Source organism: Leucoraja erinacea, chromosome 3 (assembly GCF_028641065.1).
Source record: "Leucoraja erinacea ecotype New England chromosome 3, Leri_hhj_1, whole genome shotgun sequence".
Taxonomy (NCBI): Eukaryota; Metazoa; Chordata; class Chondrichthyes; order Rajiformes; family Rajidae; genus Leucoraja; species Leucoraja erinaceus.
Window position 1 is genome coordinate 41,545,589 of NC_073379.1, and position 23,535 is coordinate 41,569,123.

The window sequence follows — 23,535 nt, forward strand, 5'->3', positions numbered from 1 at the left end:
AGCTTCTTTGCATCTTGATCGTCATTCACATTCTCACTTCATTTTGTGTAATTGGCAAACATGGACATATTACATGAAGATAGACACATAAACCTGGAGTAACTCAGCGGGTCAGTCTGACAGCATCTCTGGAGGAAAGGAATAGGTAACATTTCAGGTCGAGACCCTTCAGACTGGACTACAATCTGAAGACAGTCTCGACCCGAAAAGTCACCTATTCCTTTTTTCCAGAGATGCTGTCTGACCCGCTGACTTACTCCAGCTTTTTATGTCAATTTTTGGTTTAAACCAGCATCTGCAGCTCCTTCCTACACATGGAAATATTACATTCAGCCACCTCAGCTAAATGTCTGATGTAGATTGTGAATCAATAGGGCTTCAGAACTGCCTCCTGTGGTTAGAAGAGCATGTTTTCTGGAATGTGCTGTTTTATATTGAAAACAACTAACTTTCAATTCACACTCGGGGGGCACGGTGGCACAGCACTAGAGGTGCTGCCTTACAGCGCTTGAAGCCCCGGAGACCCGGGTTAATCCCAACTACGGGTGCTGTCTGTACGGAATTGGTGCGTTCTCCCCGTGACCGCGTGGGTTTTCTACAAGATCTTCTATTTCCTCCCACACTCTAAAGGCGTAAAGGTTTATAGGTAAATTGGCTTGGTATAAGTGTAAATTGTCCATAGTGTGTGTAGGGTAGTGTTAATGTGTGGGGATCGCTGGTCGGTGCGGACTCGGTGGGCCGAAGGGCCTGTTTCTGCGCTGTATCTCTAAACTAAACTAAACTAAACTAAACTAATATATTCCTTTTGGACTACCACTGTTTTTCAACCTCTTGCCTGGGATCTTATTGAAAGCCTTCTCAAAATCCAAACACACCATCCACTTGTTTCCTCCTCATCTTCAAGATACATGCTCAGAAAATGCCAGTAGATTAGTGAAATATGATTGCCCTCTCACTAGTACATGTTGACTCTGCTGAATGATGGCATTGTTTTCCTAGTATCTTTATAGATTCTGGCATTTTCTCAACTACAGATGTTGGTAGTAATATGTTTCTCTCTCCCTCTTTAAATTGTGAGGCTGCATTTGGTTCCCTTCAATTTGCAGGAACCACTCCAGAATCCGCAGTATTTTGAAAGGTAATAACCAAGGGCCTCTGCTGTCCCCTGAGCCACACATTGATGTGGACAGATATCGGGTCCTTGGGAATTATCCGTCTTCAGGCTAATTAAAGTTCAAGATTTATTTAATAATTCTTAATTCCTTGTGTTCCTTGCTTGCATTGGGGCCTGGGTTCTCTTGTGTATTTGTAAGTGAAGACAGACTCAAAGTATTTGTTTCCTTGCCATTTCCTTAGTCCTATTGTAAATTCTAACCCTGTCAGCTGGGGGTCTATATTTGCTCTAATGATCCTTTTTACATACCTACATTTAACACAGAACACAAAAAAAGTACAACTCATAAACAGGCCTTTGGGCCCACAATGTCTGTGCCAAACATGATACCAAAATAAATGTATTTAATTTGTCTGAACATGTTCCATATCATTCTATTCACTGCATATCCATGCACCAATCTAAAAGTCTAATGATAGTGGTAATAAATACCTGGCCTCCACCACCAATCCTAGCAATGTGTTCCAGGCCTTTTGCATAAAATATTTGCCCCGCACATCTCCTTTAAACATTGCCCCTCTTACCTTAAAGCAATGCCCTATAATCTTTGGAGGAACAGAACCTCATACAACACCGGAAATTGGAGGAACAGCACCTCATATTCCACCTGGGCAGCTTGCATCCTGATGGCATGAATCCTAATTTTGCTTCTCCTCCCCTTCCTTACATTTTCCTTCTTCTCCCTTCCCACCCCCCCTCAGTCTGAAGAAGGGTTTCTGCCCGAAACGTCGCCTATTTTCTTCGCTCCATAGATGCTGCTGCACCCGCTGAGTTTCTCCAGCAATTTTGTGTGCCCTATAATCTTTGACATCTCTACACTGGGAAAAGGGTTCTGACTGTCCACATCAATGGTCTCCTCTCAGTCTCCAGTGCTCCAGAGAAAACAATCCAAATTTATCCAACCCTTCCTTATAGCTAGTCCCCTCTAATCCAGGCAGCATTCTGCTAAACCTCTTCTGCACCCTCTCCATAGCTTTCACATCCTTCCTGTGATGTGGCGAGCAGAACTCTACACAATAATCCAAATGCAGTCTAACCAAAGTCTTATGAGGCTGCATTATTAATTCCTAACTCTCATACTCAATGCCCTGATCAATGAGGGCAAGCATACCATACGCCTTTATCACTCTATCTACTTGTGTTGCCATTTTTAGGGACCATTGGCCTTGAACCCCAAGATTCATCTGTACCTTAATGCTGTTGTGGTTTGACATAAACTGTATACTTTCCCCTTACATTCAACTTCCCAAATTGCACACCTCACTCTTGCTGACACTTCTCCAACCAATTCTGTCTTTTTATCTCACCATAGAATTTGACTGGCTTCCTAACTGTCTGTAATTCCAACAATTTGTCATTCATATATACAGTATAACAAAACAACCCAGCACAGATCCCTATGGAACTCCAATGGTCACAGACCACCAGCCAGAATAACGCCCTTCCATCAAAACTCTCTGCATTCTATCAGTAAGTCAGTTCTGAATCCAGATGCCTGTGAATCATGTGCATCTTAATCTTCTGGATCAGCCAAATGCCTTTCTAAAACCCATGTACATAGCATCCACCACCCTACCATCACCAATCACCTCCTCCAAAAATTCCTTCAAGTTACTAAGATATGCCCTGTTGCATACAAAGCCACGCTGACTGTCAAATTAACCCATTCCCTTCCAAATGGAGGTAAATCTTATACCGAAAATCTTCCCTCTACCACTGACATGAGGCTCACTGGTCTATAATGTGCTGGATTATCTTTACTTCCCTTCTTAAACAAAGGAACAGCATTGGTTACTCTCCAGCCATTGGGTACCTTGCCTGTGGCTACAAAAGCTTCAAAGATCTTCAACGCCCCTGCAATTTCTTCTCTTGCTTCCGTCAATAACATGGGATAGATCCCATCAGGCCCCAAGGATTTATCCACCTTAATGCTCTTCAAAAGCCCCATCATCCCACCTCCACTGATCTCAATACCATCCAGGTCCTACAGAAGCTGTTTGGTGTTTAGTGCTAGTTTGATCCTTTTTCTCCTTTATCAGTTTCATATCATCCTTTGCTACATACGTACTAACCTAGTAGCTGGAGTAGGCCACGGCAAGATTTTCCCCAACATTCAATATGATCAAGGCTGATCTAATTGTACCTCAACTGCACATTCCTTCCTATCCCCAATTCACCGCTGTTCATTATCTACCTCAGTCTCAAAACTCTTCAAAATCTCAGCTTCCTTTGCCCTTTGAATAAAAGATTTCCAAAAGCTCCTGACTTCCAGAGAGAAAATAAACACCTTATTTCTGCCCCAAATGGGTGACATTTCATTTTTATAAAGTAACCCCTCATTCTCGGTTCTCGTACAAGAGGAAATATCCTTTTCGCATCCACCCTGTCATGCTACCCCAGAATCTGATATGATTCAATCAAGTGTGCTCTCACCCTTTTACTCCAACAGATACAAGCCCTACCTATCCCACCTTCACTCATAGTACGTCGCCCGTCTCAGGTATAAAGCTAGTAAACCTTCCAAGACCTGGTTCCCACACATTAATATTATTCCTTAAATAAGGAGACTAATACTGTACACAGTTTTCCAGCTGTGATCCCACCAATGTAATATATCCTACATCATCTGGATTTCAGTATTTTACAAATCAAAGCTTTGCTTTGCAATCGCTCACCACTTAGCTAAGATGCTTTCACATTTTTCCTGACATGGGAATATTTCACATTTTCCCATGTTATAGCCCATTTGCCATTTATTTGCCCAATGGTACAACCTATTTGTATTCCTTTGTAGCACTCTTACAATTTGCTTTCCTACCTATCGTTGTGCCATCGGCAATGTTCGTAACCGCATCCCCGTCTCTTCATCCAGATGATATGTTGTAAAATTTAAGGCCTTAGCACCAATCCCTGTGGCACACTACTCGTTACATCTTGCCAGCCACTAAAAGGCTCATTTATAGCTACCCTGTTTCTTTATAGCCCACAGCTCCAATCTGCACAATACCACTGCCCTAGTGGGAGTAATCTTGCTGAGTTCCGCCCAATTTCAAACATACAGCTATCTCTGGAATGTTACTTTATTTTCCACACTGCAATGTAATGCAAAATATCTGCCATCTTGAGAGAAATTAATTTGCCATCCTCTTATTATTATTTTTAATTATTAATTCCCCAGGCTCACTTTCATTGCACTAACAGTTACTGTGTAAACGCGTCGCTTTTAAACATCTGTCAAAGCACTTACTATCAGTTTTTTATAGTTCTGGCTAGCTTATTCCAATTATATAATGTTGTTAAATTCAAAAATACCCCCATCCTCGAGCATAATTTTTCTGGCAATCTAATAAATGTTCTTCTTCAATTTGTGCTATCTTTAATTTATTCTGTAATCCATGCCTACTCCACTTTTCCTGTTGTGTCTTTGTGCTTTAAAGTAATGCACATTTAAATGCTACCCACAGCCTGTCTCCTGTCATATTCTTTTACCAGAATTAAAATTCACTCCAGTCAACAATTACCTTTCTTTTATTTGAAAACCCTGGTTTCAGATTGAACTATTATCACTTTTAAACATGTAAAATTCAATAGTATTATGGTCACTCTTTCCTCGGGGCCTCTTTACAAGATTAATAATTAGTTTTTCTTCATTGCACAGTACAAGACCTAAAGGAACCAGTTCCCCAATCTCTGCTTCAATGCACTGATTAAAAAACAATTATACAGCATTACAGGGACTTACTCTCTATATCGCAAGTACTAATTTGATGTATCCAGTCTGCATGTAGATCACAGTTCACCATGATGTCTGTATTATCCTTTCTGCTGCTACCTCTAATTGCCTTACTGCAATACTACTACTATTTGGAGGTTACTGTATATATTCCACTAATGTTTGCTACTCCCTTCTGCTGCTAATCACTACCCAAACCCATTCTAATTTCACACCGTGATAAGACAATTTCAGAACATTTTTAGCTATTGTACTGTATTGGATAAATGGTAGACTAGAAAACATTTGCATGGCAATGCCAGGGAAGACCAGAACTAACTGAAGACATCTCTCAAGAAGCCAGGAAAGGCACAGTTGGCCAAATATTCTCCTGCTGTGATATACGGTCCTTAAACATGAGTGGTGTTCTTTCAACACTGAACAATAAGTAACATTCTCTCCTGCTATGAATGGCAGGTGGTATTTTTGTCTTGCTTATCATTGTTGGCTTACAGTAGTCTGTCAGAGGCAGCTGTGGTCTACATTTCTCCCAATTAACACATGGTTAACATTTTGTTTTGATCGTGGTGTGCGCACTGGATACATAGCTCTGTCTCCATACCTCTCCAAATTCTTCCTTTTAAACTATGTAGCCACTCTGTGTTGGAAATTGGACTCTGCTACCACTGCCTCTTGAGGTAGCATGCTGCAGATGACAACAATGTACTGAGTGAGCTACCTCGTCAATATGAAGTGAACAGTTTGACAGTATGGCTCCTTCCCTTCCTCTTCAACTGTTTATACAAGAGTAAAAATGGTAAATGTCTCATCATTTTTAGAAAAAGAACGACTAAGAATCAATGTTGAAGGCGAGAAAAGACCAGGACCAGTCAAGGTGGTGCCTGGTGAGCCCATTGGTGGCTAGGAAATGTGTGATCTCAAAAGGAAAACCATGTGGTGTACTGTGGAACTGGTAAAACGACTAGGGTGCAGGAAGGGGTCAAGGGAGGAAGGGGAGGGGAGGAGAGTGTAAGTAGACGTTACTTCAAATTCGAGAATTCAGTGTTCATACTACTGGGTTGTAAGCTACCCAAGCAAAATATGAGGTGCTATTCCTCCAATTTGCATGTGGCCTCACTCTGGCAATGGAGGAGGTCCCAGGTCGTAGACTCGGCGACAGTTTTGCCGAGCATCTATACTCGATCCGCATAGGCCTACGGGATCTCCAAGTTGCCAACCATTTCAACTCCCCTTCCCATACTGACCTTTCTGTCCTGCACCCCCCCCCCCCCCCCCTCCCGCGTGATCACACCTGAAGTCATTTGCGACCCGCCTTGATTGCTCTTGTCTCGCCTCCAGTTCTTCACCCATTCCCCCACCTCCTACGTTCAATCTGAAGAAAGGTCCCGACCCAAAACGTCATCCATCCTTTTTCTTCAGTGATGCTGCCTGACCCGTTGAGTCACCAGCTCTTTGTGTATATTTCTGGTATAGAGCAACATTTGCAGTTCCTTGTCTCTTCTAAGAACCTAATAAAAGGAGGAAGCCATTCAACTGCTTGAGCTTGTTCCGTCATTCCACACACTCCTGTCTGATCTGTGATCTTAGTTTAGTTTAGAGATACAGCATGGAAACGCCCACCGAGCCAGCAATCCCGTACACTGACACTATCCTGCACACAAGGGACAATTTACAACTTTACCAAAGCCAATTAACCCACAAACCTGTATGTCTTTGGAGTGTGGGAGGAAACCGGAGCACCTGGAGAAAACCTACGTGGTCACGGGGAGAATGTACAAACTCCGTACAGACAGCACCCTGATTGAATGATCGAATCTGGTTCCCTGGTGCTGTAATGCAGCAATTCTACCACTGCGCCACCATGCCGCACCAACAAATCTATAGCTAACTCCATAAATCTGCAACTTCTGTACTCTCCACCTCTGTGTGCTTTTGTTTAATAAAAATCTATCAATCTCTCTCATAAATTTAATCACATCTTGCATCAATTGCTCATTGGGAAAGTAGATTTAAACATTTTTTCCACCCTCTAAGTGTATTTGTGTCTCCTGACTTCACTCCTGAAAAGTCTGGCTCTCACTTTTAGAACCAGATTCACCCACAAGCAAAAAGCTATGTTATATCCATCACTCCACATTAATATCCAAAACAAAAACTTCAATCAAAACCTTTTTAATCTTCTAAGTTTTGGGAAACACAGTGCAAATTAGTAAATTCCTCTGCAATACTCCGTATTGAATCATTAAAGTCGAAAAGTAGCCTAAACGTAACCATTGGATTTGAGGTAAATTTAGACTGCACACCTTCTGATGCCAGTACAACCTTCATAATGTGCAGAGCACATAACTGTTTACAGTGCTTCAGGTTTGGTGTATATGTGGAACACTGTTCCATTCTGATACACTGCCTCTAAAATTAGGGTGTGAAAAAAAAAGAAACTGAATCGCTTTGAAACATATCTTTGAAACAAGAGTTACATTTCCTTAACCTACTTCCAACAGGCTCAGAAAATGCATTGTGTTGCCCCCATATCGATGTCAGAGAACTACAATACGTGTATCCCTGTACCAGTTCTGAACACCAAGCATCAGCCACACTAAATACTGTCCTTTGCTCTAAAATCCACTCATTGTCCTCTGGCAATGAATGCTGCTCAGATAAGGCAACTTGATTTCATCCCACTCACTCCATTTACATGGCAGCCTTCAAAGCATTGACACGTCTAAATACTCATAGAGCTAATGGATACCAATTGGACCCCCAATGATCTGGGTTCAATCTTGAGCTCTGATGCTGTCCGTGTAGAGTATACATTCACTTCCAGTAACCCAAAACTCTGGGTTAGTCGGCTAAATGTCCCTTTAAATTGCTCTTCAAGTGCAGGTGAGCAGAAAAATGGTTGATGGGATCGTGGGAAGAATTGGGTACTAGAAAATTCATGGGGAATGAGACTGCTATGCAAGTCGGCATAGATCTCCTGCTATGTTGGAAGGAAATTTAGAAATTTCCTGTTGATTAGATTTGCTCGGGGCACTTCCTAGCATGTTTCATAAATCCATCAAATTTTGTGCATATGATGACTTCATTAATGTGCACTGTTCAATTAATTACTTCAGAACTGAAAATGTATTGAAAGGTCATGACTTGTGGAAGACTATGGAATGCTGAAGATAATGAACTATGAATGAAAGTGGCATCCCCTCATCCCCAGTGACAGAATTATAGCATGAAAGAAAAACACAAATGCCTTGTGATTTTTACATTTTTTTTAAATGGATGCTGGTTCTCTCCATAGACACAGGGGCTCCTGTGAAGCTGTAAGTGCAGCTCATGCACCCCTCTAGAGCAGACTCAATCCTGCCACTAATAACAGAAACATGGGCCACCAGTAGTCATGCAAAGTAATCAGGCCCGTTCCTGAGCTGGAGGTGAGTGGAGGCGAGTGGAGGCTTCAGAGAGGTGGTCTCCCCAGGAGGCATAAGCACTATAACCCCCATGTTCCCCTTCCCAACCCCTTACATTGCCGTTACATTACAGAGACAATGCTGACCCTTGAACTAAAAGTGTGGCATCTTCATGTCTAGAAAGCTAATTCCCTGTGAGCAATACTAATGATGCCCTGTGATGCTCTAGAGGGAATCAATTACAACTCTTTTTCATTTCTTCATCCACTCCAGTGCTATGGATTCTGAAGAGATCAATGGGGCCAATGTGAAAGCTGCTACTCTTCCACAGTTAGTTTACTTTACTTTACTGTCATGTGTACTGAGGCACGGTGAAAAGCTTTTGTTGCATGCTAACCAGTCAGTGGAAAGAATATACATGACTACAATCAAGCCGTCCACTTGTTCAGATACATGATAAAGGAAATAATGTCTAGTGCAAGATAAAGTCCAATAAAGTCCGAATAAATATTTCTAGAAAATAAGAAATAAAAATGTCTTAATTAAATTGGGCAGTCAGGCCCTTAAACAGCTTAAGCAGATTATAGAGCGATGATCTGCGATTGACACCAACAGCAAGAAACACCATGTGTACCACCATCCTTTTATCCAATAAAAAAGCCCTCACCATCTTATACGGCAGTTCAACTAATGACTTCAGCTGCAGTGCAGTCATAATAGTTTGAGCAACTTCACTACAATAAACTAGATAACTATTTATTAAAGCAGGAATATCCCAGTTCTGTGATTTCTGTAAGCACAGCATCCAAGTAGTGCATCTAAAATGTATGAAGTCAATTTATTTGGCACATGTGAAAGCATGAATTAATTTGCATGTTTAAGTCAATTCCTGTGCTCAAATAACAACTGGATGCTGCACCAAGTTTTTAAAATGACCACCCTTCCCCAAATCCATTCATGTCCTTTCCAGTCTCTATTTTGGTCATCTCCTCCAGCTTGGGTCACCTCTGGCTTGTAGTCCAACGGCCTTGGATTTAAAACTCAAATACATCTCTAGAGACTTGACCAAATAACCCTGGCTGCCACTCTAGTGCACTACTGAATGAATGGAGCACTGCTGAGAGCAAAGGCTTTTGTGCCTTGGAACATTTTACTACATAACCAATGCAGTATTAAAGGTATTCCATATTAAAGTACCCAAATAATGAATGTTTAGGGCGGGGAGCTGGAGATTGCAAGTAAGACTATTTAATCAGAATGCTTTGAGTGGAGAAGATGTCTCAGCACCATAGGTTATCAGGCCACCAACCCATGCAAAACCACCTCCACACTTCCCCTTGCCTACCTGTTTTACATGTACAAGAGCCATCGACTGGTGAACAGGCTGCTTCATTTTTACAGACACAGGTAGAGGAACAGTTAACTCCATTGGTACCAGACGGACAAGGAATCGAGCAATCAGACCCCTGCCGAAGAAGTGATACAGAGAAAGATTTAAGAGCTTTCAAAAAAAAAGAAAGAAAACTGCAAATATTCTGCAATTAAATAACAATGGCTAACATAGCTAGAAATAGTAACTGCTTAAAATCACTCCACTTTTCCAAAGGGATCAGGGAAAAAAAGTGGTTTCATCCCATAAAAAAATCCAGGGGATTGTAGGTTAATTAAACCTCTGTAAATTGTCCCTGGTTTGCAGGGAGTGAAATGCAAAAGTGGATATGAGAATATCAGTGTGAACAGGTGATCAATGGTTGGTGTGGACTTGGTGGTCCAAAGAGCCCGTTTCCATGCTGTATCTGTAAATGACGAGGAACAGTAAAGGATGACTGGAGTCCTTTTTTAAAAATGGCAAAGCTTTGAGATGAAGGTACACAAAAATGCTGGAGAAACACAGCGGGTGCAGCAGCATCTATGGAGCAAAGGAAATAGGCAACGTTTTGGGCCGAAACCCTTCTTCAGACGTCAGATTTTCCAGCATCTGCAGTTCCTTCTTGAAAGCTTTGAGATGATACTGTTTCCACAGATGGCACAATATCAGAACTTGGGCCTTCAATACAAGATAGTAATGGATACATCCAATGAAGAATAGATGAAATCCCTATTTATCCAGCGAGCAGTGAGAATGTGAAATTCACTCTGTCGGGGAGTGTTTGTGAATAAGAGAAGAGATACATTTAAGGGTAGGCGAACACAATGTTCTGGAGTAACTCAGCGGGTCAGGCGTCAGGAATAGGTGACATTTTGGGTCGGAACCCTTCTTCCTAAACATTTAAGGGGAAGCTGGTTAAAGGAATGAAGGTGAAAGGAATGGAAGGATATATTCATATGAAGAAGGAGGAGTGGGGACAGGATTAACACGGGCAACAGATGTGAGAAACATCACAGTTTTCTTGTGTGGGGGCAAGAAAGAGAAACCAGTTGCTGGAAAGAGCAACAGAAACTGAACAGACAAACAAACTTAAACAATTCATTTATAGAGACAAAGGAAGAAAAAAAACCCAGCCTATTTTTGTGCAGAGCAGACACATCCTGTTACCTTATATCCTGGTGCACAGATGCAGTTGCCAGTTTCGCCATCGCAGTCTGCTCCGTTTTGGCAGCTGCAGATTTGACGACAAGATATACCATAAAATCCAGGAGCACATGTCTCGTTGCAGTAGAGTCCAGACCATCCGGGTTTGCAAGTACATTCGCCAGACATGGGGTGACAGCTGGTGAGGGAGGATAAAAGGCCTTTCAGTCTCGTGTAACATAGCAATAGTCTTAAGCACACAACCGTTGTGCCTGAAACACTAACTCCAGTTTCTACTCCTTGTAATCCTCTTCTTGAGTGATTATTTTAAGAGAAAAAGAATAGCTATTTGAATTATTTTCCCTTAAATTGGTTCCAGCAGTGGTTCTTTGAGCTCTTTCAGTAACGTTAATCTCAGTGACAGCGTTGCTGCCATATTTCCGACCCACAAGGGTCTGAGTGCCAGAGGCCGCATGCTTTGGGTTTGTGTGTTGCGCGGTCGGCACAGCTGTGTTGGCGGTCGGCACAAAGGCACAGCTGGTTGAGCTGCTGCCTCGAAGTTCCAAAGACCATGGTTCGATCCTGACCTCGAGTGCTGCCTGTGTGGAATTTTCACGTTCTCCCTGTGACAACGCGGGTTACCTCCGGGTGCTCCTGTTTCCTTCCACATCGCAAGATTTGTAGGATAATTGACCTGTGCAAATTGCCCCTGGTGTGTAGGTAGTGGAATGATTCTGAGCGGGTGATTTATGGTTAGTGGACTCGATGGGCCAATGAGCCTATTTCCACACTGTATCACTAAACTAAACTAAACTAAACTAATCTGAACTCATTCAATGATCTTAACAGGTCGCAGCTGAGGCTCTATCCCTGTGGAACACTAACCTTGCCACAACACCTGTCAGAACAGCCCTAAAACTCTCCACAGCCAGTGTGGTACATTATAAAGTGTGTTCCCTGTTGTAGTGTAGAAAGAAAATGGATAATTTAACGCAGAGCAAACTCCCAGCATCAGCAATGTAACAATGACTGGATGATGCCGTTTTTTGGTGATGAGTAATAAATATTCCTCGGGCACAAAGATAAATTCTCCTTTTCTTACATGCAATAGTAGTATGGGACAACAGGTACGACCATAGTTGAAAATCACTTATGTCCTATAACTCCCCTGACATTGCAGCAATCCCTCAGTACTTCTTTGCAGATTCCTCTCTACAGGTCTTTGAGGTGGGACTAGAATCCACTAACTACATGGATAGGACAGGTTAGGAGGGATATGGGGCAAACACGGGCAGGTGGGACTAGTGTAACTGGTCAGTGTGGGCAAGTTGGGCCGCAGGGCCTGTTTCCACGCTGTATCACTCTATTACTCTTACTAAGTCTGCTGCCGGGACTGTAGAATTGTGGTCGCAGTTGTGCTCGCAGTCTGTCATCCAAGCAGTAATTGTAGAAGACAGCAACTGCCCCGGGGAGGTCATGAATCTCACACGTCGTGATACCTGGTCGACAGCCAGCTGTTCCCATGTGACACACCTGTCATTTTCAAGGCCGATGAGGCAGCTGTTTTAATCTTTGTAAATAAGCACATCATCCAGAGCAGTAGGAAAGAACTGCAGATGCTGGTTTAAATCGAAGGTAGAAACAAAATGCTGGAGTAACTCAGCGGCACAGGCAGCATCTCTGGAGAGAAGGAATGGATGACGTTTTGGGTCAAGACCCATCCAGAGTACTATGCCCAGCACATACAGGGGCTTGTGCCAAATTAATGCCCAAGACACGATCCAATAAGCATAAATGGGCCAGATATCTCTAAATGAATTTGACATGTCTCAATTTACATCTCTGACATCGTTCTATAAAGGTTGCCCTATTGTTAATGTGCCAAGAAGCATTTTAATTTCCACTTGCAGAATAGCTGCATTATGGTTTATTGTTCCCTTTAACAATATGTTTGACTGACAGGGAGAGAAAGGCTTTGATGTTATTCAAGATTGTTCTGACCAGCTCCAAGAGCATTCACAGTGAAAGGCATTGTTCTGTTTGATAAATTACTTTACTCACAGCTTCGGTGAAGCTCGGCTCCTCATATTGATTTGATCGACTTGGATAAAATATCCATTTATTTTGAACAGAAGAGTACGAGTGAGGCAGTTTTATTCTATTTGTTAGATCATTTTAAAACACAAAACCGCATTTATATGCAAGATGTATATTGTACTGTACAAGAAGAGTGAGGAGCAGATGGAGAGAAACATGGACAGAGGGAGAAAAACAGAATGTGCTGGAAAAACTCAGCAGATCAAGCAACATCTGGTAAAGTTTCTACCTGACTTGCCGAGTTACTCCAGCACTTTGTGTCTTTTCTTGGGCTTCTTATAGTCAAGTCTGTGATGTTGAACTGCTCCCCTGTCATTTGGTTGATAACTTTTAGAAACAGAGTGTAATGTACAAAGGCAATCTACATGCGACCCACAAGATATGGGGCTCGGGGGGAGGAGGGGGGAGTTGTGTTCCTGGAAAACTGTCCACACCGCAAGAAAAATACATTGTTTTTATTTATTTGGGTTTATATCCACTTAAATTTAGTGAGAGCAAATGTTTATTCTGTATCTCATTTTCTTTGGTAGACACAAAATGCTGGAGTAACTCAGCGGGTCAGGCAGCATCTCTGGAGAAAAAGGATGGGTGACATTTCTGACGATGGGTCCTGACCCAAAATGTCACCCATTCTTTTTCTCCAGAAATGCTCCTGACCCGATGATTTACTCCTGCACTTTGTGCCTATCTCAAGATTCAAGATTCAAGATACATTTAATTGTCACATGTGCCAGATGGCACAGTGAAATGAAATTCCCATACAGCCATACAATAAAAAAAATAAAGACCACACACTATAGAATTTGACATAAAACATCCCCACACAGCAGAATCAAAGTTTCCCACTGTGTGGGAAGGCACCAAAGTCAGTCTCTTCCTCCACTGTTCCCCGTGGTCAGGGCCTCCCCAAGCCCTCCGCAGTTGCAGCTACGGACGGCCCGATGTCCAGGACCGCTCGCCGGGGTGATACAAGTCCGACGTCGGGGCTGCGGGACGTCCTCAGCGGCGTGGACACAGAGTCGCCCCCCTCCTACCGTAGGCCGCGCCGGGTGGAGACTGCTGCTGTAGACCCTCTGCAAGGCGCCCCAGGACTCCACGATGACGGTCAGCGCCGCCCGCGTTGGAAGCTCTCCGCAACAGTGCTCCACGATGTTGGAGCAGCGGCCCAACGCTCCGGAGCTCCAAACGGCGACCCAGGTAGGCATCGCCCGCTCCGCGGTGACTCCAGCGCTGCGCCGCCGCTGTAGCAGCCCCGGTCCGGTTCCCGGTCCCCGGCAGGAAAGGCCGCTCCGATCCAGCTGGTAGGCCGCGAGGTGGGGGGCGAGGACGTGACTCGGAGAAATAGTCGCGTCCCCGCCAGGAAGAGACTGGGAAAACGGTTTCCCCCTTACCCTGCCCCCCTCCCCCACATAGAAAAGTTAAAGTTTCCCCCAACACAAAACTTTAGACTAACTAAAAATTTAAAAAAAGATTAAAATAACAGACAGGCTGTAGGTAGAGGCTGCTGCCAGTGCAGCACCCCTAGAGGAGTATCTTTGGTATCCTCTTTGGTATCTACCAGACTCTGCTGTTCCTTTCTACTCATTTTCTTTTGCAATGTTTTGTAAATTCCGCATGGGTGAATTTCTGTAGCCCGAACTGCTGTAAGGTGGGTTCACCTGCATTTCACTTTGAGTACAAGAGATCAACAAAACAAATCTACCCGAGGACTAACAATTTGCAAATAGCATGTTCAGACATTGACCTATTGGCCAAATTAGTTTTAGGCTTACCCGAGTGTAGTTTGTGGGTTGCAGGGGCAGTGCTTGTCACAGTTCATCCCGTAGATATTGTCAGGACACATGCGGGTCTGGCAGGAATCCCCCGTGAAGCCTGGCTCACACCGACATGACCCACTGATGTGGTAGCACTTGCCCCCATTGACGCAGCTGCATCGTTCACTGCAGTTTCTACCATAAGTACCAAAGGAGCATTGATCTTGACATCTTGTAAAACAAAATATACAAAAATTGAGGTCTTAAAAACCAGTGTGTTAATTTTAAACAATAACCTTCATCTATAATTGATTGTGGAGTCATAGATTCAGACAGTGCAGAAGTTCACTGACCATGTGCATAGGAAGGAACTGCAGATGCTGGTTTACACCGAAGATAGACACAAAATGCTGGAGTGAAACAGCTGGACAAGCAGCATCTCTGGATAGAAGTAATGGGTGATGTTTTGTGTCGAGACCCTTCTTCAGACTGAAGAAGTGTCTTAACATGAAACATCACCCATTCCTTCTCTCCAGAGATGCTGCCTGTCCTGCTGAGTTACTCTAGCATTTTGTTTCTACTTCACTGGCCATGGAGTACCCTGTTACACTCGTCCTTCACCAGTTATCCTCCCCGCAATCTACCACTCACCATACAAGGAGGGATCAATTTAGTGGCCATTTCATTAACCAGCTGATATGAATTTGGGATGTTGAAGGAAACCAGAGTACTCGACTCGATCATAGGAAGAGCCTTCTAGCTCCACACCTGAAGGCAGCAGCGGAGCAGGGGATTGACAATAGACAATAGACAATAGTGCAGGAGTAGGCCATTTGGTCCTTCGAGCCAGTACTGCCATTCAATGTGATCATGGCTGATCATCCCCAATCAGTACCCCGTTCCTGCCTTCACCCCATATCCCCCAACTCCGCTATTTTTAAGAGCCCTATCTAGCTCTCTTTGAAAGCATCCAGTGAACCTGCCTCCACCTCCCTCTGAGGCAGAGAATTCCACACACACCACTCTCTGTGAGAAAAAATGTTTCCACGTCTCCGTTCTAAATTACTTACTCCTTATTCTTAAACTGTGGTCCCTGGTTGTGCAGTGGAGAGATAAGTCTTTTTGGCCTTCCATCACAGCAATGTGATGGATGTTTATGTAAATTATGTTGTGTCTTAGGTCTATTTGTTTGTAATGTATGGCTGCAGAAACATCATTTCGTTTGGACCTCAAGGGGTCCAAATGACAAATAAATTGAATCTTGAATCTTGAAATCTTGGTTCTGGACTCCCCCAACATCGGGAACATGTTTCCTGCCTCTAGCGTGTCCAAGCCCTTAACAATCTTATATGTTTCAATGAGATACCCTCTCATCCTTCTAAACTCCAGAGTGTACAAGCCGAGCTGCTCCATTCTCTCAGCATACGACAGTCCCGCCATCCCGGGAACTAACCTTGTAAACCTACGCTGCACTCCCTCAATAGCAAGAATGTCCTTCCTCAAATTAGGGGACCAAAACTGCACACAATACTCCAGGTGTGGTCTCACTAGGGCTCTGTACAATTGCAGAAGGATCTCTTTGCTCCTATATTCAATTCCTCTTGTTATAAAGGCTAACATGCCATTCACTTTCTACACTGCCTGCTGTACCTGCATGCTTACTTTCATAGACTGATGTACAAGGACCCCCCGAATCCCGTTGTACTTCCTCTTTTCCCAACTTGACGCCATTTAGATAGTAATCTACCTTCCTGTTTTTGCTACCAACGTGGATAACCTCACATTTATCCGCATTAAACTTCATCTGCCATGCATCTGCCCACCCCCAACTTGTCCAAGTCACCCTGCATTCTCAAAGCATCCTCCTCACAGTTCACACTGCCACCCAGCTTTGTGTCATCTGCAAATTTGCTAATGTTACTTTGAATCCCTTCATCCAAATCATTGATGTATATTGTAAATAGCTGCGGTACCGGCACCGAGCCTTGCGGAACCCCACTAGTCACTGCCTGCCATTCTGAAAGGGACCCGTTTATCCCTGCTCTTTGTTTCCTGTCTGCCAACCACTTCTCTATCCATGTCAGCACTCCACACCCAATACCATGTGCCCTAATCTTGCCCACTAATCTCCTATGTGGGACTTTATCAAATGCTTTCTGAATGTCCAGGTACACTACATCCACTGGCTCTCCCGTGTCCATTTTCCTAGTTACATCTTCAAAAAATTCCAGAAGATTAGTCAAGCATGATTTTGCCTTCGTAAATCCATGCTGACTCGGACCGATACTGTTACTGTTATCCAAATGTTCGGCCATCTCATCTTTTATAATTGACTCCAGCATCTTCCCCACCACCAATGTCAGGCGAACTGGTCTATAATTTCCTGTTTTCTCTCTCCCGCCTTTCTTAAAAAGTGAGATAACATTAGCTACCCTCCAATCCACAGTTTGAACCCCATTGCTCTCTCTGTGAGGCAGGATCTCCACCAGCCCAGGCTGACTCTGCTGTGCTCCATGCCAGTGTCGGTGATTCACTTCATCATTCAGATAACGGAATTTTACTTCCACTTCCTCTCCTTTTGTCATGGGATTTGCGTCCATTAACCACAAGTTTAAAAAACACGCTGCTGGAGGTAGCAAAAAAAACCCCACACTACTAGAGGCAGTCGGCAGCTTGGGCAGTGTCTGACAAAACATCAACCACTCCACAGGTTGCCTTCACAGGTGCCGCTTGACCCACTGAGTTCCTCCGGCAGTTTGATTTTTTTTTGTTTAAATGAACCTGCATTTCCTACTGTATCAGAACATTGCCTTTTGCACACTGCCAACTTCCCAGTATCTATTTATTATCAATTTGCATTTCTTATCACTACTACCTGCTCATCTTCTGAGAGGTTGGCAGCATTCTCTTCCTTGCTAAAAGAGTCCCTTAAATATCTCAGCCATGTTTTTTTGCCTCCGTGCACATTTCACCCTCCTGTCCCTTTTTGACCGACCTCTTCTCTTCCAAGTCACTAACTATCCACCTGCGTAAAGAAGACTTTTAGGTTTATTTTTATGTCAGCTGCCATGCTATTATTATTTCATTTGTTGCTTGTTTTATCTCCCCCCCCCCCCCCCCCCCCTCAGCTTGTTCACCCCCCTCAGTTTATAATACTCAGCTTAGTTCCCATCTAAATAATTCCTGCAAATATAAAAATACCAAAGGTAAAGGCAGTCAACGGAACCACATTTTGTTTCACTATTTTTCCATCTCCTTTCTCAGCCTGGTAGCTCCGTCTTTCCCTCTTGTGGAATATATCCAGCCTGTCCCTGAAATATTTACATTTTAAACAACACATACTGCTCCGTTACAAATTTACTTGCCAGTATTTATTTATATTTTATTCTGGCCAATTTCCTGCTCCCAGTCTGCCCTCTCTCTGGCTTCCATGTTTCAACAAGACCTAATGCAAACTGCATCCCATCTTTCATTGCTAATTTCTGAACTCAATGTCTATCAAATTCTCCAACTTTAGGTAACTCACCCTTTTTTATGTCTGCATCAGAACTCTTGTCATCATTTTGGTTCATTTTTTTAAACTTTTCCAGCTTAGTGTCAGAGAGTCACACACAGCATGCGTGGAAACAGGCCCTTTGGCCCAACTTGCCCACACCAAGCTCTCTATAGTTTTTTGTATAGTCTAGCCTGTGGAACAAATCCCATTAACCTTACACCATATATTTACTATCCCTAAACACCCACGTTAAATCATCTGATCGTCCGGCGCGAGGGAGATGACATCCCCCCGATGCAGGAGCTGATCACCTCGATGCGGAGGGCCTTCCGCCAGCTACGGGAATCAAGATCATCCCGTCAATGGAGGGCACGAGGCCCCCGACTGCGGGAGAGCAAAAGGAAGAGATTGAACTTTTTTTCGCCTTCCATCACAGTGAGGAATGTGGAGGAGTCACTGTGATGGATGTTTAAGTTAAAATGTGTTTTGTGTGTTCGGTTGATTTTTATTTGTATGACTGACTTGGCAAATTAAATTCCTCAAATGTTGCAAAACATACTTGGCTAATAAATTATTATCATGATTGTGTGATTGATTGTGATCATTCCTCTACCTTATCTGCTATAGAAAACTAATGTGTTTTTCAAATCTCCCCCAGTTCTGAATAACAATAATAATAATAATAATAATAATAATAATAATAATAATAACAATAACAATAATAATAATAATAATATATTTTATTGTCATTGCACATAAGTGCAACGAGATTTGGTATGCAGCTTCCATCCGATGTCATAACTTAAATAACTAATAACATTTAGATTTAGATACCCCGAGAACATGGTTTGTAAAAATACCATTAAAACAGTAAAACAGTCAAAACAGTCAAAATAGACTAAAGTGCAGATGTGTCTGTGCGACGTGACCATCCGAGTGAGACAGTTCATGGGGGTGGGGGGGCACTCAGCAGGGCCGGTTCAGGGGCTATAGCTCTGGGAATGACGCTGTTCCTGAGTCTGGAGGTGCAAAGTTAACAAAATGAACCAAAATGATGACAACAGTTCTGATGCAGACATAAAAAAGGGTGAGTTACCTAAAGAGTTACCTGGAGAAGGTACGTGAAGCACAATTCCAAAGATGCTGCCAGATTTGCTGTGCCTTTCTAGCATTTTTTTTGGTTTTATTTTAGATTCTTGATCATCTCCTTTGAAATGAGACCATTGCCAATTAAGAAGTTTTACTCATGATTGTTCATTACTAATCTAAACATCATGACCTCAAGATGAGTTCAAAAAATGGATCTAGATTTGCGACCATATCCTGAGCTTTGTGAGGTCTTAAAACTGAAGGCGGAAATGCAGACAAGAACTCCCCTTGAATGGGGCTGATGTGAGTGGAAATAAATACAAGATGGTCACTGATAAATCCAACAGGGAAATTAGGAGAAATTATTTAGATTAGATTAGATTAGATTAGATTCCTTTATTTGTCATTCAGACCTTTCGGTCTGAATGAAATATCGTTGCCTGCAGTCGTACATATAATAATAAATAACAAAACACACAATAAACACAAATTAACATCCACCACAGTGAGTTCACCAGGCACCTCCTCACTGTGATGGAGGCAAAAGTCTTAAAGTCACTGTCTCTTCCCTCCTTATTCTCCCTCTGCACTACCCCAAAGGGTAGTGAATATCAAATCCGCGACCACACGGGGTGGTTATGATGGGTTTATAAGGGAATTGGAGGAAGGTATAAGGACAGGAAGAATATGGAGATATAGTGGGATGAAGAGGGAGAGGAGCTTGTGCACCACAAACAACACCAATGTTGCTGAAAAGCCAGCATCCGTCATGAAAATTCAAAGTAAAATCAAATTAGCAAGATTGATGTTCATAAGCTTTGTCTTATAAATCCCTGAATCTATAATTGTCATGCCAGGCTGGGATTTTAAATTTAAAATAGGCAAATTGTGGTTTTTTTTTAAATTTAACTGATAATCTTACATATTTTTGGAAAGATAGTCTATTTTAAGGCAACAGAGTCATATCACTTAGTCACTAAAATACTACCCAGATTCAGCTGAGATGATGATTGCAGTACAACGATTCTTTGTTGGGCGGCGATTTATTTTGTCTGCGGCCCCTGGTTTAGACAATGCCAACTCTATTCCCTTGGGTAATCTGGAAAAGCTCTGTGACCTTGACTAAGGCTCATCAATATAAGTGCAGGGACCCCATCCTGTTGGGATAATGTTTTGAACAATGGCGATGGATTGTGAATACCCCCATTGCATCTACAAGCATTTCATTAAAATTCTAAAAAGGGAAGAATCTAGCATACAGCACATTGTGCTGCAAATGTATGTGCCCTTTGAAATCTTTATTCATAGGTAGATCTATTAAACTTCAGGTCTTTATCACAATGTTCACAAGTCGTGTCAAGACCAAGATTTTGTGTTTTTCTATTAGCATAAATATAAATCTTTCTGTGTGCATTTCTGCAATCAGATATAAGAAACATAGACACATTGCAAAATAGGTGCAGGAGTAGGCCATTTGGCCCTTCGAGCCAGCACCGCCATTCAATATGATCATGGCTGATCATCTGAAATCAGTACCCCATTCTTGCTTTTTCCCCCATATCCCTTGATTCCTTTAGCCCGAAGAGCTAAAGCTAACTGTCTCTTGAAAACATCCAGTGAATTGGACACAACTGCCTTCTGTGGAAGAGAATTCCACAGATTCACAACTGTCTGGATGAAAAGGTTTTTCCTCATCTCAGTCCTAAATGGCCCACCTCTTATTCTTGAAATGTGACACCTGGTTCTCGGACATCGGGAACATTTTTCCTGCATCTAGCCTGTCCAATCCTTTACGAATATCATGTTTCTATAAGGTCTCCTGTCATTCTTCTGAATTCCAGTGACTACAAGCCCAGTTGACCCATTCTTTCATCATATGGCAGTCCCGCCATCCCGGGAATTAACCTGGTGAAACTACGCTGCACTCCCTCAATAGCAATAATGTCCTTCCTCAAATTAGGAGACCAAAATTGCACACAATACTTCCAGGTGCGGTCACACCAAGCCCATGTACAACTACAGTAGGACCTATTTGCTCCTAAACTCAAATCCTCTCGCAATGAAGGCCAATATGCCATTAGCTTTCATTGTCAGTGTACAGTGCAGAGACAACGAAATGCATTTACTTTCAGTGACTGATGTACAAGCACATCCAGGTCTCGTTGCACCTCCCTTCTCCTAATCTGTCACCATTCAGATAATAATCTGCCTTCCTGTTCTTGCCACCAAAGTGGATAACCTCACATTTATCCATATTATACTGCATCTGCCATGCATCTGCCCACTCACCCAACCTCTCCAAGTCACCCTGTAGCCTCATAGCATCCTCCTCACAGCTCACACTGCCACCCAGCTTTGTGTCATCCGCAAACGTGGAGATGTCACATTTAATTATCTTGTCTAAATTTTTAATATATATTGTAAATAACTGGGGTCTCAGCACCGAGCCTTGCGGCACCCCACTAGTCACTGCCTGCCAATCTGAAAAGGACCCGTTAATTCCTACTCTTCGCTTCCTGTCTGCTAACCAGTTCTCTATCCATGTCAATACCCTATCCCCAACACAATGTGCACTAATTTTGCACACTAATCTCTTGTGTGGGACCTTGTCAAATGCTTTTTGAAAGTCCACATCCACTGGCTCTCCCTATCCATTGTACTTGTTACATCCTAAAAAAAAATCTAGAAGATTAGTCAAGCATGATTTCCCCTTCATAAATCCATGCTGACTTTGACCGATCCTGTCACTGTGTTCCAAATGCGCTGCTATAACATCTTTAATAATCGATCCCAGCATCTTCCCCGCTTCCAATGTAAGGTTAATTGGTCGATAATTCCCTGTTTTATCTCTCCCTCCTTTCTTAAAAAGTGGAATTACATTGGCTACCCTCTAGCTCACAGGAACTGATCCAGAGTCGAGAGAACATTGGAAAATAATCACCATTCACGATTTCTAGGGCCACCTCCTTGAGTAAACTGGGATGCAGACCAACAGGTCCTGGGGATTTATCTGCCTTCAGTCCCAACAGTTTACCTAACACCATTTCCTGACTAATGTGATTCCTTTCAGTTCCTCCCTCCCACGATTACCTCGGTCCTCTAGTATTCTGGGAGATTGTTTGTGTCTTCCTCAATGAAGACAGAACCAAAGTACTTGTTTAACTGTTCTGACATTTCCTTGTTTCCCATTATAAATTCACCTGTCTCTGACTGTAAGGGACCTACATTTGTCTTCACTAATCTTTTCCTTTTTACTCATCTAAAGAATCTTTTACAGTCTGTTGAGTTATAGACAATAGACAATAGACAATTGGTGCAGGCCATCTGGCCATTCGGTCGTTCAGCCAGCACCACCATTCAATATGATCATGGCTAATCATCCCCAATCAGTACCCCGTTCATAGCAGAAGGCACACTTGAACACAGCAAGCTCTTACCAAATATGATCAATGGACAAATGTTGGTCCATGTTGCTCTTCTTCTACATCATGGCACATGGTCATTTAAATCCACTTGAAAGGGTAACCAGTTCAAACAGCGGTGCCACTGACAATTTAGCACTCTATCAGTGACAAGCAAGATGTTTGTACTGGTTATTGCAGAGGAACCTGAACCCTCCACCTTTTGACCGAGAGGTGAGGGAGTTTTCTATGAGCTACAGCCAATGCTGTCTGTGTAAATATCAATGAAAGTTTGTTGACACAGCATTCCCAGCAGCAGGTTGACTAGCAGCAACATAACCACAGAGACATGGACGCTGTACAGTTAGTTGCATTTAAGCAGCACGTCATTCAAGACTGCAAGGCTTGACACAGTCAATCAGAACCACCACACTAAAAGGGGAAATTAAAATGTTTTTATTCCCGTTAAATAACCCAATCTTCGTTCCTCGTTCCAAAATTCAATTTTGGAAGAGTCATCTGGAATTAATTGAACCCACTGTTTGCCCAACATTTGCTCACTGGAAAGAAACTAAATTTTTGCCAAGTGCTGAATAGTCAAAAAGATAATAAAGCAAAATACAGTGAGAATTGCCCCTCACCACAAGGATTCAGGAAAATAGCCTGCAACCAACACGATGAGTAGCAGCGGTGGGCCTCCTGATCTCCTTTGCAAATTCAGCATTAATGGCAAAGCAACTTTCTGCTGCTCTTCCAATAGAAGCAAGAAAGGTCAACAGCAAATGGCTCAAGGTTCTGGTGCTCTACCCCACCACTTCAACCAATGCTAGGGAGATACAAGGAACTGCTGATGCTGGTTTACAAAAAAAGACACA

General features: G+C 42.8%; 1 protein-coding gene across 1 annotated transcript in view; it reads right to left on the reverse strand.

The window, feature by feature from the left end:
* The window catches only part of megf10 (multiple EGF-like-domains 10), a 166,962-nt gene that overhangs the window by 41,008 nt on the left and 102,419 nt on the right, over positions 1-23,535 (reverse strand). Inside the window, exons 9-11 of the mRNA XM_055632519.1 lie at positions 14,693-14,905; positions 10,848-11,022; positions 9,657-9,777 (exon numbers count right to left, since the gene is read on the reverse strand). Coding sequence (XP_055488494.1) covers positions 9,657-9,777; positions 10,848-11,022; positions 14,693-14,905 — 509 coding nt within the window. The remainder of the gene's footprint in view (positions 1-9,656; positions 9,778-10,847; positions 11,023-14,692; positions 14,906-23,535) is intronic.